Source organism: Sebastes fasciatus, chromosome 4, assembly GCF_043250625.1.
Source record: "Sebastes fasciatus isolate fSebFas1 chromosome 4, fSebFas1.pri, whole genome shotgun sequence".
Classification (NCBI taxonomy): domain Eukaryota; kingdom Metazoa; phylum Chordata; class Actinopteri; order Perciformes; family Sebastidae; genus Sebastes; species Sebastes fasciatus.
Genome location: NC_133798.1, coordinates 24040491 through 24057896, shown reverse-complemented (window position 1 = coordinate 24057896; position 17406 = coordinate 24040491). Strand labels below are relative to the sequence as shown.

The window sequence follows — 17406 nt, the reverse complement described above, 5'->3', positions numbered from 1 at the left end:
CACCGCCGATTCAATATGCTGAATTGGCCAAAAAGCCTCTAATACAGGCAGACTAGAGCCGACGGAGTGGCACACAACGCAAAAACTAGACGCTCACCGACGGCCCAAAACTGTCCGACTGCCGACTGTCAGCTTGGTGTGTCGGGGCCTTAATAGCAATTGAGATTACAATGCATGAGTGGCATAGATATGTAATTAGTAGCAGCAAAGTCAGAAAGGCATAGAGTATGTTAAAGGTCCGAGGTATAAGATCTGTTGCAGATTACAACCTCTCCCGTGTGCCAAGCATGTAGAACAACGACGGTGCCTGACGTGAAAACACAAATGGCCCTATCTAGAGGCAGCCGATGTCAGTGCGATGTGAGTGTGTGTGTGTGTACGTGGGAAGTGAGCGGTGAAGCAGGAGAGAGAGGTTTCCCGTGTCTTGTTTCCCGGCGGCTGAGTGGAGTGACGGCGAGGGTTAACTCTGGAGCAAGTAACGTTATTGACTCCAGCCAAAGCACGAAAAGTTAACACAGGAGTTTGTCCATTCAGGGCTACTGTAGAAACATGGCGGCCGGCTCTGTGAAGAGAGGGCACGCTCCCTATGTAGATATAAACGGCTCATTCTAAGGTTACGAAAACACAATGATTTTTATTTTCAGGTGATTATACACTTAAGAAAACATACTTATTAATATTATATTCCATTTTCCAATAGATCCCCCTATTGTTACACAATAGTCCTTTAACAGTGTAAACCATAATGAAGTAATGATCTTTAGTGTTTGTCAGTGGTAATATATAAATATAATATAGTGTGTAATGTAATAAAACAGTATAACGTGATATATAGTATAGTACAGCAACAAAAGCATAGAATATAGGATATAGTATAGTATAGTATATAATGAATTCTAAATATAGCTAAGCATTGCAGTGTATGCTTTTCTCAGTGAATATAGTTGCTCTGAACCTCGGTACCCCAGGTGTGGTGTTAGACATCATTACCACATATGGCCTTACATCACATAAAATGAATCACAATGAACCCCTTTGACGTCAATGTCATTTTCCATGAAAGATGGCTTTTGTTCCAGCTGTAGCTTCAGCTTATTGAAAAAAAAAAACAATGCATGTGAAATACATTTATATTGACGCATCACTTCAGCATACACAGCATGTATCCATATACATGCTGTGCAAAATGCATAACAACACTCACACAGTGGTATTAGTGCTTGCACAGCATCCACAATGCAAGTGGCTCCCATAAGAACCATTCAAAATGAACTGGAGTCACTTAATCTCTCTCTGTGTGTCTCAAAAATTTAAAGATTATAACGTTGCACATTTTGGCAAAAACTTACAGAAAGCTGCTGTTAGGCTTTTTGGCCAACTACAGAGCATATCAGCTCAGTTCACGCTCGCTTTCACTGAATTCTTTGCTTGGTATCGACTTTAAGTTTCCGTTGCTTGTGTGGAAGGCTTTGAATGGGCTGTCTCCGTTTTACATTTCTGTGCTCCTACGCTCACACACGAACCCTCAGGTCCTTGAAAGAGACCTCTTTGCTGCTCTACGGTCGAGGCTGAAGCTTGTGGGAAATCAAGTGTTTGAGGTCATAGTCCCCAGATTATGGAACAGCCTCCCACACTCTATCACATCTGCACTTTTAAAAATGTTCTCACATCCTTTTTTCCCCTTTGGCCCTTAAGACTGCATGACAGGCCTGTAAATGTATTGTGGTGTGTGTGTGTGTTTTGTTGTTGGTCTATCGATCTGCTCTACATCTGTCTACATCTACTCTTACTTTTGTTCTTACACATCAATCAACTTCTAGTGTTTTGAAACGTACCTCAGAAATAAACTTGGACTCACATATGAACATATGCTAATAGCTATGAGTCAATAGCTGTTTCTCATTTCCCGATTTTGTGCCACCTCGTCTCCTCGTCTCCTCTTCTCCTTGTCTCCTCGCTCCTCGCTCCTTCGGTCTGTGACCCGGAAATCGATTTCAGCGCTCCATCTTGAAGGACATCCCAGTTCCTAAAATGCATCTCGTCGAGCGAGGAGGCTTGCCGGAGGAGCTATAAGCGAGGTTACACTGGTGTATCCTTTGCGGAAGTGTTTTCGGCACCCGCAACGTAAAAGAGGCGTGACGCACAGCTGGATTATCTCAAACCATGGCAGGACTCTTTGAATGTTACAGTTTATTTTGTTTTTATTAGTTATTAAAAATGAGCAAACGTTCTGCCGTTCACCGTTTGTGTAGCGCCTCGTAAGACGCTGTTCTGACCGCATTCCTTAACGACATTTCCCCTTGATATTACGTGTGTTTATTATTGAATGTAGGCTACACCCAATACACCTGCTATAATCTTGACATGATTTTTACAAGTGCAAACAGCTGCTGATGAATTTATTATATCAATAATCTATTACATTCTAATTTACTGTATTTCATGTTGTCATGTATATAGACAGGAGTGTGTTGTGTGTATAAGATATATCATTCAATCATAATGTCACTCTTTATTTATAGTATAGTACTTTGCATACTAACATCTGTAGTGCTTCACACAATAAAATATATGAAGGCTGTAATGTGTGAGAATTAAAGAACATCCGTTCATTCTTGTCACATTATGATACGTTGAATCAAATTAGTAGTAGTAAATATAGCCTATAAGTTGTCATGAGCACTGTTCTGCTCTCTTCTCATCTGACAGAGATCGCCTCCTCCGCTCGCATCTCCTGTGGGAGGCACTAAGACGCGAGGAGAGGAGTCTAGGAAAGGAATCAAGGATGTACAAACATATGGCTACATCTAATGGTGTGCTGAACTATAATTAGAAATTATATGTCAAGCAGCACTAAACGATTGAAAAGATAATTGGTGTCACGGCAAGACTTTCACAGTCTGAACTCAAATGTTATTGTCACACTGGTCGCACTTGTATTCAGTTACTTTTGTTCATAAACCCATATATTAAACTCTTTTATATTGTCCTTAAACCTAAAAAACATCCCATATAATCAGGCATGAAAATTAAGTAGCCTAAACGTACAATGATTTTTTTTTAATTCGCTTTTCCATGTACTTTCATTAACATTTTTTGTGCTTTCTTAAGTCTGTAATTTTACTTCCACCCAAAATGGACTTTTAATGTACTCAAATGCTTTGGGAAAGATTAGAATTACAGATGTGCCAGCGGTTATGCTGTTATGGCCCAATCAGGAGGATATTCTATTCCAGTATTCTTCAAACGTCTTCTCCCTCGCAAGCCAATCTTGAGAAAGCTTTCTCATAAAGAAATGATGGTAACCTCTTTGGAGAATACTGAATTGAATAGGGATTGGTTGTTAGGATGTATTCAAGAAATACTCAAGGCCAAGTACCTTGGGGTCTTGTTCGCGAGTGAGGGGACAATGGAACGGGAGATTGGCAGGAGAATCAGAGGAGCAGGGGCGGTATTGCATTCGCTTTACCGCAGCGTTGTGACGAAAAGAGAGCTGAGCCGGAAGGCAAAGCTCTCGATCTACCGGTCAATCTTCGTTCCTACTCTCACCTATGGTCATGAGGGCTGGGTCATGACCGAAATAACTAGATCGTGGGTACAATCGGCCAAAATGGATTTACTCAGGAGGGTGGCTGGCGTCTCCCTTAGAGATAGGGTGAGAAGCTCAGTCATCCGTGAGGGACTCGGAGTAGAGCTGCTGCTCCTTTGCGTTGAAAGGAGCCAGCTGAGGTGGTTTCGGGCATCTAGGATGCCCCCTGGGCGCCTCCCTAGGGAGGTGTTCCAGGCATGACCAGCTGGGAGGAGGCCACGGGGAAGACCCAGGACTTGGTGGAGAGATTATATCTCCACACTGGCCTGGGAACGCCTCGGGATCCCCCAGTCAGAGCTGGTTAATGTGGCCCGGGAAAGGGAAGTTTGGGGTCCCCTGCTGGAGCTGTTGCCACCGCGACCCGACCCCGGGTAAGCGGTTGAAGATGGATGGATGGACCCAGGGCCAGGCTGAATGCATATGTTGTTTCAAAAAAGTATATAATACACACACAGAGAACATTGTGACTGAAATGCATTGTTTTTGGATGAATTGGGTGAAAATATAATGGTAGTCATTAAAGTGGCAGTAGGCAGTACATTTTTGGCATCATTGGGCAAAAATTCCATAATAACCTTTCAGCATATTGTATTTCAAGTGTTCTGAGAGATAACTAGACTTCTGCACCTCCTCATGACTCTGTTTTCAGGCTTTAAAATATCCAGCCCGCGACGGGAGACTTTGACCAATCACAGGTCATTTCAGAGAGAGCGTTCGTATTGGCTGTGCTCCGGTCATGTGACCGGTGCTTGGCGTTCCTTCAAGAGGTCTCAACATGGCTGCTGGGTCACAAACTAATAGAACAATGGCCAAGCGTGAGGAAGAAGAAAACACTGAATTTATCAAAGAAGAAGTCTATTAAGTATGAATGATTATGAATAAATAAAAGAATACATAATACAGACAGCGAATTGTATCAAAAGGTCTTAAAGAAAATAACAGGAAAACACATTTCTGCTGCAATATTCACAGAAAATAATCTGCTCAAAATTCATCCAAATTGCTTGTTTTACACAAACTTCCTGCAGGTATTGAGTTTGCTATTTGGGTTTAATTCTACAGTTTATCAGTTGTTCTGTACTGTATTTGTTATGCATTGAATATAATATGAAATATCCATAGAATATGTCAAGAAAAGGGTCCCCGTTTTGTGGGAACCACTGATGTAATTAATGCCTGTAAAGCGGAGTGATACATAGTTAACGGCCCCTGTGCTGTTGTCGTCTATCAGCACTCATTGAATGCCTCTTGTCCAATCAAAGTACTTGGTCGGAACTAACCGTTGTACGATGAGTGTTAACCATCAAACTCTCAATGAACCAGGTTTATTGATTAGATTTCAATTACATAGTGAATGTCTGCATTTTGCAGCATTTTATATTAATTTCTCTGCTGAGTGTGGAGTGGTTGTACGACAGATAATGTAACAGCTTTTATCAACCATGAGAAATAATTTGTTTTGTCTTTAAAAAAAATGGAGTATTTCTACAGCTGATGATTGAATGATTAATTTTATATTGCCGTGTGTTTAGATATTTCCTGTCTGATTTTCTTTTTCACCAAGTAACACTGTGCATCCAGGAAGATGCTTTTTGGGAACCGTCATATTTGTTAGCACACTTTTTTTTATCTCATCTCTACTTTTAATATCTGCAACGTCTCTTGAGAACATGTTGCTAAATGACTTTCCACTCGAGTGGAAGTACAGAGCACAGAAAAACACTTGGAAAGTCATCTCATCTTCTACTAAACTTTTCGACATTGGAAAGCACTTTCACCGACTAAAATACATTAAAGCATTACTTTAAATATTTAAACGTAAACGGCGAGTTGCCCACTCCATCTGGACTTCAGTCATTTCGATTGTGGAAACTAAGCAAATGTATTGATTGGCAGGCAGCCTTGAAATGTCATCCAAAGCCACACTCTGAAGTTAGCTTCAAATAGATTATACATTTATCCGTGAAATTAAAAATTAGAATTGAAGATATACTGTATATGTGAAAACGTTAATCAAAAGAGGCCAGGCATAATAAATGATTTCAAGGTCACTTGTTCTAGCCCAGACCACCACTACAATGGCTTTGCTTCTATGGAAATGAGTGGAGCTGATATGGCAATACAGAGTGGCCTTATCAAAGAGCCCCCTGGGATTTAGAAACACTACACTTGAGCCTGACTTTTAAACACATCCATAGTACTGGAATAAATATGTGGATTTTTAGATAGATTATTGACACACTGGCTATGGACAAACCATCGACAGTGGAGACATTACATTAGCAGTCCACAATATTTCTCAAATATTGCATCACCAAGCTTTCACAAAGAAATTCACAGAACCTTTCACATGTCCTCCCATTACTTAATGAAATAATAATAGTAGTATGGGGGAAAAAGGGATGGGAGTACACGGTTTTTAACACAACATCTTCCTTACCAGATAATATTCTATTTGTGACTAGATCAGTATGTTTTTGTCACTTCAGTTCACTAATCTATCACTCATTTTGAAATAATAATCATCATTCAAGCTATGCATCATTTGTGATGGCAAAATGTGATTTGGTAAGAAATTATTATTTCACCATCCAACAAAGTTAACTCTGGTATCTGGTAACAAAGCTTTTCTCACCATTGAAATAACGGAGGATGTCAGTGTTAAACCAACTCAGAGTTATATCCTCTAGTATTTACTGCAGTTATTGAAGGTAAGCTCTCTCTCGAATGCCAGCTGTTACTTACTATTAGTCCCTGCAATGTGTGAAGCATGAAAATGTTCCGTGGTAACGAGCATGCAAGCTGTATGTACAGTATATATAAATATATATATTCGATTTAAATATTTAATAGCAATTAATCGCATGATTGTCCATGATTAATCGCAAATTAATCACACATTTTGTATCTGTTCAAAATGTACCTTAAAGGGAGATTTGTCAAGTATTTAATACTCTTATCAACATGGGAGTGGGCAAATATGCTGCTTTATGCAAATGTATGTATATATTTATTATTGGAAATCAATTAACAACACAAAACAATGACAAATATTGTCCAGAAACCCTCACAGGTACTGCATTTAAAATCAAACATATGCTCAAATCATAACATGGCAAACTCAAGCCCAACAGGCAACAAAAGCTGTCAGTGTGTCAGTGTGCTGACTTGACTATGACTTGCCCCAAACTGCATGTGATTATCATAAAGTGGGCATGTCTGTAAAGGGGAGACTCGTGGGTACCCATAGAACCCATTTTCATTCACATATCTTGAGGTCAGAGGTCAAGGGACCCCTTTGAAAATGGCCATGACAGTTTTTCCTCGTCAAAATGTAGCGTAAGTTTGGAGCGTTATTTAGCCTCCTTCGCGACAATGGATTCCTTATGTTCTAGTTTCATATGATACCAGTATCTTCTAGCTTTAAAACTGAGTCCACTACAACCTAGATATCGCAAGTTGTGTTAATGCGTTAAATAAATTAGGTTATTAGGTTTAGGTTTTTAGGTTGCATTAATTATGTTAATGCATTATTATCACGTTAACTTTGACAGCCCTAATAAATATAGTAGAGCAATATATATAAAACTAAATAAAACTAAATCTAAAATCAAGCCTCCAAATCCCGAAAATGACCATATACATTTTCAGGATTTGGAGGCTTGATTTTGACTGGATTTCTTTAAAATCAGTTTTTAATGATGTCAATTCTACCCGGATGACTGTTCGAGGTATAGGCCTACAAAAATATGTATATCCCATATAACAAATAATGACATATATTTTACGTACACTCTAAGTTACATTTAACATCACTCATTTATGGCCATTACAATTTCCCCACCAGCTGTGTGAACTGACAGAGTAACTGTAATAAGAGATCCTGTGTTTGATTGACAGGTAATACTTGACCTTTATTACAATAAACAAGGAAGGACACTGGAGACATCACTGAGAATGACACATTAGACAGACGGCTTCCAACCTTTAGACATGCCAGCTGTGAGCCTCCAGTTAACAGTACCGGCCTAGTTTCAATATATTCAATTCATGTGAACTGTCACTAATCTCTGTTCAGATTTTAAGTTAAGCATAAAATATGAACATTTCATGCTTCTCCCCTGCTACTTATTAATGTCACATACAGAAATTAATTGATGCTTTTGGAATAAAAAAAACAGGGGCCATGTGGCTGAATTCAATCTCAAAAAGTTGCAACTATCTTTATCTGTAAAAGGAATATTTTAATAACATATTTTATTAATAGATCATACAAATCCATCTGTCTGAAACTTGTGTTGTAATTTTTTATTCCCACTAAGTAACCAACAGCTAATAGCAATCGTCAATGTATCTTATAAGAATAATTAAAAACAACAAAATATTAATTATTTTTCAACTTTCAATAACATCTTCTATCCACTATTTTAGATGTGAAGACATATTTTTTGAATATTTAAATCAATATCCTCCTCACAAACACTAACCATACACTTCCACGCAACACACTCACACACACACTTGTCTTTTTAAAATATATTTACTGTATTGTTATTGTTGTTATTATATATATCTTGTCCTAATTGTTTGTTATCACTATTATGTAGTCATATTATATTATATTATATAGTTATAGTTATATTATTTCTTTATATTAATGGCTTCAGATAAACCCAGTGGGTTTTTGCCTCTTCCTGCACTGTATATTATTCTTTCTTTTTTTTTTGTAATGTTGTATAGTCTTAAATTGTGCAAAACAAATAAACAAAAAATAAATAGGCTATTAAGTCCAGTGCATCTATGACCTCCTTTATTTTGTATTATAACGTCTAAGCTGAAAACGTTGAATAAAAGCAAAAATGTGGATAATGTGTCACAGTTTTACTTTGTTTATTGCATTTGACCAACTGTTTAACAACCGCCACATTGCCCCCTGTTGTTTAAAACATGTACATACATAATATCTCTGTTTTTCAACACATGTAGAGAGATTTTATTTTTTAGGCTATTTGTTCACACAATAAAACAAAACAACAGAAATAAAACAAATAAAAGAAAATAAGTCTTGCAGGTGAGATTAGAAAAAAACCTCAAGGGGCTTATAGAAGGAATCTTACCTCAATAAACAAATACAAAAACTCATATAATCAACAAAAGTAAACAAACAAGCAAACTTAAAATCCAAAAAGCAAACGTAGAGTACGCAACATAAGACACTCAATAAAGGTTAATTCCTCTCCAAGCAACCCAAGACTCACTGTAAAATTACTGTGATACATTTATGGGGACTTAATGCGTCTGTGGAAATCAATAGTTTAAAGTGACTGTTTTCGTTGCATATTCTACATTGATTTGCTTATTTTCATCTCGTAATATCTTAACAATTAAATGTATTAAATATGTTATTGAAAGTTGAAAAATAATTAATTTTGTATGTTGTTTTTGATTATTCTTATAAGTTACATTGACTATTGCAATTAGCTGTTGGTTACTTAGTGTGAATAACAAATTACAACACAAGTTTCAGACAGATGGATTTTTATAATCTATTACTAAAAAAAATGTTATTAAAATATTCCTTTTACAGATAAAGATAGTTGCAACTTTTTGAGATTGAATTCAGACACATGGTCCCTGTTTTTTTTTTTTTTTTATTCCAAAGGCATCAATTAATTTCTGTATGTGACATTAATAAGTAGCAGGGGAGAAGCATCAAATGTTCATATTTTATACTTAACTTAAAATCTGAACATAATTTATATTTTCTCTTACTTCAATGTGTTTATTAATATAATTATATTTTCTCTTACTTCAATGTGTTTATTAATATAATTATATTTTCTCTTACTTCAATGTGTTTATTAAGATAATTATATTTTCTCTTACTTCAATGTGTTTATTAAGATAATTATATTTTCTCTTACTTCAATGTGTTTATTAAAATAATTATATTTTCTCTTACTTCAATGTGTTTATTAAGATAATTATATTTTCTCTTACTTCAATGTGTTTATTAAGATAATTATATTTTCTCTTACTTCAATATATTTATTTTGCCCTTAAAATGTACAGTTGCCATAGTGAACACAAGACAGTTACCATAGTGAACACAAGACAGTTACCATAGTAACCAATAATTACGCGCTGGTCCGTCAGCAACACCGGTTCGGCTTTTTGTTCCGTTCGAAAAGCTGTCCGTAGTGAAACAAGCACGTTTTTTGGCTCAGCTGTCATGTAGCACCAAGAAACCGACCGGTAAATTAGCTCACTGTGAATCAGGCGTGAACGTGGAAGAAGTTTTCTACAATTCAGACGGCAACGTTGGATGAAACCACCATTGACAACCTTTTCTTTAAAGTGAACACAAGTAACTGACTTTGTACTAAACGGTAGCAGAGAGAAATTGGTTCCGTTGTGTGAACGAGGGTTCAACATTATCTAACTAGAACAGTCTGTTCCTGACCGGGTTGAACATGGACACGGTGGTTAAATTCACAAGCCAGAGCCAAGGAAGGGACCGCATATTCAGGTGAGTCCTTTAGAAGTGTTTGTGGCTTTGTTTGTAAACTGTCCACGTTGTATTTTATCCATAGAAAGTGAAGTTACTACTAGATAAGCAGTGGGACAAAGGCAGCGCGTCATCAACTTTCTACTTTCTCTCCGTCTTCTCTTCTTTATGTATTTCAGGGCGACCCAGTATGCTTGTGCTCTGTCGATATATCTGCTTCGAAACAACTCAGAGAGAAAGGACCTTGTGGCCAAACTCAAAAGTCTGGAGACCAACATAAGCGCTGGACGAAAATGTGAGTATGCCTGTAGCTATAGTGAGGGAGGGGTCACAGTAGCTAAAGTAGTAGTTAAAAGTAGTTAAAGGTGGTCTCAGGAGGTCCCAAACTTAATGAGGAGTAGGGTAACTGAATAAAAAACACAATAATTAAGATTTACCCCAATAGATATGTACTAGTACAGCATGTCCTTGTGTACAGTATGTTCAATTCTAAAATTAAGTACAGAAACTTAAGTAGACTTCTCACGAGAGAATCCAGCAACCAGGTCTATAGAAACGAGCCCAAAAGAAGCTACTCTCCCCCCCAAAAAGCCCCAAACAGGTGACCTTACCTACCTACCACAATATGAGAGAGAGAGGCGGTCACTTGATCTCTCTCTCTCTCTCTATATATATATATATATATATATATATATATTAATTTATTTTGGATTGCATGCATTTCCATTCATTTTTGTATTGCATTGCATTTTTGCATCCATTTTTAGCTTGTAACTTTTAATTTTTCTTGTCAACTAAACTTAAAATATAAGAACATTTTATTACATTTTCGTATTTAATTTTTGGCTTGTAACTTTACATTTTTCTTGATACAGATACAGATAGCTTTATTTATCCCCGAAGGGCAATTCAGTTTCTGCAGTCCACCGAGACATATACACATTCATACTGCACAATCATCAATGACAGAGGGAACACAGTAGGTGGCATATGGGGAGGTGCAAGATCAATATGCAAGGAAATGCGCACACTTTCCCAAAGTCCACATATTGGTCCTCCGTACTGTCACACACACACAAGAACAGATAAAACAGTGAAAACTGTAGTGGGTCGCACACAAAAAAGCGCCCCGTGGCCGAACAACAGCTGACGACTGTCAGCTGTCAAATCCAGGAAGTATCAACCTTGTCAACTATACTTAAACAAGTCGAACATTTAATTTAATTTTTGTATTTCGTAGCATTTCTGCGAAGACCGTGAATCCTCATTAAAAAGAACAGGGCTGTTTCTGTTTCTTTTATGTTTTTCAGTGCTAACATTTTGAACCAGATCGGCATGATGTGCTTGCATATCACACTTACAATTACGGCAACTGCCTGCGAATCGTTGGAGAGAGACCGGAGCTAGCCCAAATAAGCAATCCCAAAAAAATGCAACCCGCGACTACCAATATTTTTAAGCGACTTTTCAGGAAAAGAACCCAAAGTCGCTTATAATAAGCGGACTTGGCAACTCTGGCCCTACCCCTTTGCTCAATAATATAGCTGAGTAAATGCACTATATTGACAGTAACATTGCTGCCCTCCATTGTCCATTAAGCCATTATCGTCATAACTGCTCACTGTGGTTCTACAAATAACTTTTAACAAACTCTTATTTGGATTAAACCCATGATTTATTATTTTGATTAGTCGTTTAGTCTAAAGCATGAAAAATGCCAGTTAAAATTTCCCTGAGCCCAACCTGATATCTTCAAATACTTTGTTTTTATTTCATCAAAAGTCCAAAAATAATTTACAATCATATAAAACAGTAAAACCGCAAGTTCTCACATTTGCCTTATTTAGCCAACCATGTTTGCTTGGTAAATGCTTCAAACAATTAATCGATCATGAAAAATGTCCCTGTATCTTCCTACATATTCACCATCAGTTTTATAGACTTGCATGCACAAATGCATCAAATTAAAGCCTCCTTTTTCATTATTCTGATCCGTCATTGAATTTATATAACAGCAATCTGTGGTCTGCTGCATAATAATCTGAAATCAATGGTTTTTCACTCCATGGAAATTTCAGCCACTTTTTCTTTGTCCTCAAAACCCCTGTCTGTCTTGCAGCTGATTTTCTCTATAAACAAAATGATATTTCATCAACAAGTTCAGGATGAGCTGTTGACTGCCCACAAGACAGGAGCTGAGTCACAGCAAATAACAGCTTTAGTTGTTTGACTTTCTCCAGCTTCCGTCAAGCCCAGTCTTATATTGTCAATAATTCAATAACCTCATCTGTTTCACGAAAACTTCTGGAACCACCATCTTTGTTCCAGGAAATAGTTTCTGTGATAGGAACGACTGTCTAGAACAAGCTCATTTGTATTCTTCTCTTTTCTATTCTAAGTGCCATTGAACATTGACATTTTAAAAGATGACACTAAAGAGGGATGTGTATTTTCAGCTGTAAACTAAAATTACTAGGATGGTGAAATGTAACTTGCATAGCCTTTCAACCTATTTCTGCTATACCAGGGTTTACCTCAGGAAACTGTTTAGCATAGGCAGTAAGCCACCCAGGTTCTGCACATCTTGTCTTGTGATCAGTTGAATTAGTAGATGACAGCCTAAACGGTAGCCACACATATTACATTTATGGCATTTTCTCTGTGAAATAGCACCTACGCTCTTTTTCCTTGAAGGTAAATATTTTATTTTGTTAAATTGTTTTCATTTTTTTAATAATGTTAATGAAGGTCATCTGTATTTCAGGGGGGGTTCCTCACCTCTGCTATAAAACACTGCCAGAAAACCTGCATACATTATCCCACCATCAAACTGACATCAACAGTATTTTGTTTGCTTCTCTTTCAGTGATGACATCATCTTAACCAAAGTTTTTTTAAACTGCAACTGCCTACTTACTAGGGGTGGGAATCACCAGAGGCCCCATGATGCGATATTATCCCGATACTTAAGTCACGATACGATCTTCTTGCGATTTTAGACACTTTGCAATATGCTGAGTATTGAGATAAGATATATTGTGATTTATGACCTTTTTTCAACTGCAAATTATGCAGTTTGTCAACATCTGTTTTATCTAATAAGATACAGCTTTCACTTTGTTCATCTCAGAGTTTTCATTCACATATCTTGAGGTCAAAAGTCAAGGGACCCCTTTGAAAATGGCCATGCCGATTTTTTAGAGCGTTATTTAGCTTTCTTCCCGACAAGCTAACATGACATGGTTGGTACCAATCGATTCTTTAGTCTTAAAGCTAGAGTAGAGTGAAGATACTGGTATCATATGAAACTAGAAACCTGAGCCCTACAATCTCTGAAATACAGAATAGTGTGGGATTGTTAAGAGGTTAATAGTTTATATAATAAAAGATTGATACTTGTCATCCGTGTATCGATACAATATTGCCACGCAAAATATTGCAATACTATGCTGTATCAATTTCCCCCCCACCCCTACCACATACTGTCTCTGAAAAATATATATATGCAATCATTTTACCAAGAAACATTGTGAAGTCGACAAGATACTCAATCTGAACATTAAATGAAATTTAATGCATGCTTATTTTTTTTGCCGCTACAGCTATGCCTTTATTCTCTTCTTCCAGCACATGAACAAAAGGTACACAAAACACATCTGAGGATGTACCAAAAAGTGTGTCAGGGTCACATTTGTTCGTGCTCTGTAAACATGCAGTACAAATTACACTGAATGATTTACAAGTTGAGTACTATTTGTACTATTTCTCTTTGACATCTAAATGCCCTAACCAGACTAATGGCTGTTTGTGGCTGTGTTTGGGAGTCTAGCTTTTTCCCCTGTGAGCTGAGATACACATTGTGTGTGTGGGTGACTGCACACTGTGTTCTGACACATGGACGCTGATGACCCTAGCCCTAGATAGATTTACTTTACAACCTTGTACTGACACTTTTTGAACTTTGACTCAAAGTTTTATTGCTTTTCATTTTACAAGACACAAACAGACATTGTGTGTCTGTGAGGTTAGGTATACAACATTTTGATACAACTTGTTCTTTATACAGAGGCTTTAGTAGTGTCTTTGTGATGGCTTTTATACGCAGTCCACTTTTGAATTCTCAGAATATGTGCAAGTCTTTCCATAAATCATATATCTCTTCGAAAACACTCCGTGGTTTTAATATGGATTAAAATCTTAAAACTGACTTGACACAAGCTCCACATGGAAATGAAGGATAACGTTATGCCTCAGAGTAGGGTCTGGCAGGAAAGACCTCGCACCTCTCAGGGCCAAAGAGAACCTGCCAGGCTCTGTTCATGCACCACTTAATTAATCTCTTCTGTGCATCAGAGCTGCAGCCACAGGGCTCTCCTGCCTCTATGCTTGGTCTGTCTGGTTGAGGTAATAGTGGGTGAAGGAGACATGCAGGTGTCACCATTTAAAAACAGTTTATGAGAGGTGAATTTATTTGTAAGTGGCTGTGAATGATGCCAATAACATGCTTTCTGAAGGGCTCAGAAAACAATGAATGCTAGGAAGAGCCTGAGCTAGAATAGCTGCCATCACGGTGTATAATCTCACTGAGTTAGTGACGACCATGACCTCTTGCCCTCAGAGGGACAAATGTGATAAGATGAAAGACACTGTAGTTTGTTTTAAATGCAGCTTAACTGCTCTCCATAGCGAAATGTTGACCTGGCATTTCATATTAAATTGATTGCTGCTCTAATATCCTTTTTTTTCTTCTTCCTCCTTTGTCAGTGTTCAGGCTGGGGAACACAATAAATTCCATTGAGGCTGCTAAGCGAACCATGCAACTCTCTGACCGAGTGCTGTGCCTGTGCCTTACTGCAGCCAATGCCAACCGCGCCCTCTACTTTATCTGTGACAATGTACTTTGGGCCAGAAGCGTCGGTCTTATCCGCGATATCGACAAGGAACGCTGGAGCCTAAATTCCTCTCGCTGCTACTTCCTCTCGCTAGTTATGAGCCTGACCAGAGATGTTTACGTAGTCGTCCAGTTGATGACACAGAGAGCAAGAGATGAACACTTTAGACATAAAATGGAGATGCATCTCCGTGAGAGTCCTGAAGTAGCTGAAGCTGTCGTTCCTCAGCTGGATGCGATTCTCTATCTGCTGTTTGACAGCCTAAAATCGCATCCTGCTGTTGCCTTGGACACGCTGAAAAATGTATGTGATCTCTTCATTCCCCTTGACAAGTTGGGTATATACCAGTCAAATGCCGGAGTGGTGGGATTTTGTGGTTTGATGTCTTCAGTGATTGGGATTATAACCCTTTTACAGCCCAAGTTAAGACTCAAACCATGATAATAATGGTGGAGATAAACCTTACTGACTAACTGCAGATAAAAGGATTAATCATGACAGGTTTTTAAAGGATTTAGTGTCATCTACCTGGAGGTATAACGGTGGACCGAAGTCCACCTGGTGCACAATGAGATTAGGCAACGTCACGTTTTGTAACATTTATGTTAGAATAGCATTTATTACACCAAACTCAGGCCAGCAATAACTGAAGGGATGACTGGATTTGATTGTTTTTTTAACAGATTTTTGATTAAGTGATTGATTGAACTGATTACATCATGCTTTTGAGACACAAAATGACTTGAATGGGGACCATTTCAAGGTTAAAACACTGCTTTAAAAGGGAGCAAATCAGGTTTACATAGAGGCCTTGTTTATTTTTCATATTTCAAAAGGGCCAAGGCTAAACCTGTGTGCATTCCTGTCTTATTCAACACCACATATTAACACCAGCACGTTGGTAACTACTGTACTTAAAGGTTCTCTATATGGAATTCAGAGCATTTCTATTGCCTTCACACGGCTCTCAACATGGAGACGGCGGCTTGAACAGTGCAAACAACGGCAAAAGTGCTGACGGAGCTAACAGTGTTAGCCTGGGGGAGACCGGAGTGTGAGTGTTACACTTCTGCGACGACGCTGTGTGTCTGGGCGGCGTTATCGACTGTAACCGCTGTATGAGCTCAGTGCAGAACGACAGCCATGAGCTAGCCAGTGGGGGAACAACAGAGAGACTCACATGCACTAAAATACACACGCACACAGAGAGGGAGTGTGATTTCATTCTCTGCTCAGGTAGACATTACACCTCTATAACTTTACATAGCAAATAGCTGTTTGCTGCTATATTAATGCTCTGAATCCCACATATAGAACCTTGAAAATAAGGGCTCCTTACTGATGCAAGTTTTTGCATTTGCTTATGCACCTATCTCTTAGAAGAAGTAAGATCTTAACCACGGTGGCATTGCCACTGTCTTTCTCTACTCTCTGTTTGGTGATAAGATGCTGCTAAAAGTTTTACCTCTATGATCCAAGTGATGAATAAGCTGCCCTCTCAGCCAAAAGTGCTACCAGAGGGGAAAAAGCAGCTGAGAGATTTCAGGTGATTTCTGGGCCTTTTTTTACAACATACATTTTGACTTGTCACAGTAGGAAAAGCACAGATAATGACACTGACAGTGGCTCTGCTCTATTCAAGTGTCCCATTGAGAGTGACAGTGAGCCAGCGGGCCCAATACCAGGACCCTGAAATCAAAACAGTTAAATGGAATTCAGCAGTCATTCATTTCATTATTTACACATGTGCTTTTCCTATTATGACAATTTAAAATATATAATATCATGATATTTTTCTTCCTGCCATTCAAGGCATGGCCTGGACTTTGACTCAACAGATTATTACTTTATCATTTAAAGAAAGTGTTAAGAAATGATTAAGTGAAAAAACAACTATGCATATATTACTATTTGAATGAGCAAAGACACCCTCAATGATGTGATTACAATTAAATTCTTAATATATGAATTGTATGCTTGTGTGTATATATGTTTTTTTAAATATTTGTGACACAGAAAAATCAAGTGTACGAGGATAAATTGGAAACCTCCAACTTCCTCTAGAAAATACTATGAAAACTTCAGTGCTCAAAGCTGCGGGTGCACTTGTCATTTATTATCACATGTAGTGTCATTCATTTCAGATGACTTAATGTTTTCACTGTCACGCTTGATTGAAAGGTTAATAAAACACTGATAAAACTATTTCAAATTGTCCTTTTTAAAAACTACATGGTTAATATTTTAATGATTAATCTAACTGCCTGGGTGGTGATGAATGGAAAACAGTTGCGGTTCAGTTTAGAAATGCAGTAACACTGCCCTCTTGGGGAAACATGACGCCTTGTTGAATTCAAAAGAGCTTTTATTTTTCATTTATACTGAGACAACAATACACTTTTTTTCTGAAAGCTTTT

General features: G+C 37.9%; 2 protein-coding genes across 2 annotated transcripts in view; both read left to right on the top strand.

The window, feature by feature from the left end:
- The first annotated feature begins 9802 nt into the window (after positions 1-9802).
- On the top strand, positions 9803-17194 carry pex11a (peroxisomal biogenesis factor 11 alpha). Its single transcript, XM_074633001.1, has 3 exons — positions 9803-10118; positions 10277-10392; positions 14862-17194. The coding sequence occupies exons 1-3, from the start codon at positions 10063-10065 to the stop codon at positions 15428-15430; spliced, it is 741 nt and encodes a 246-aa protein (XP_074489102.1). The 5' UTR covers positions 9803-10062; the 3' UTR covers positions 15431-17194.
- The window catches only part of fkbp16 (FKBP prolyl isomerase 16), a 71818-nt gene continuing 64695 nt past the window's right edge, over positions 10284-17406 (top strand). The window contains exon 1 of the mRNA XM_074633000.1: positions 10284-10392. The gene's annotated coding sequence lies outside the window, so the exon portion shown is untranslated. The remainder of the gene's footprint in view (positions 10393-17406) is intronic.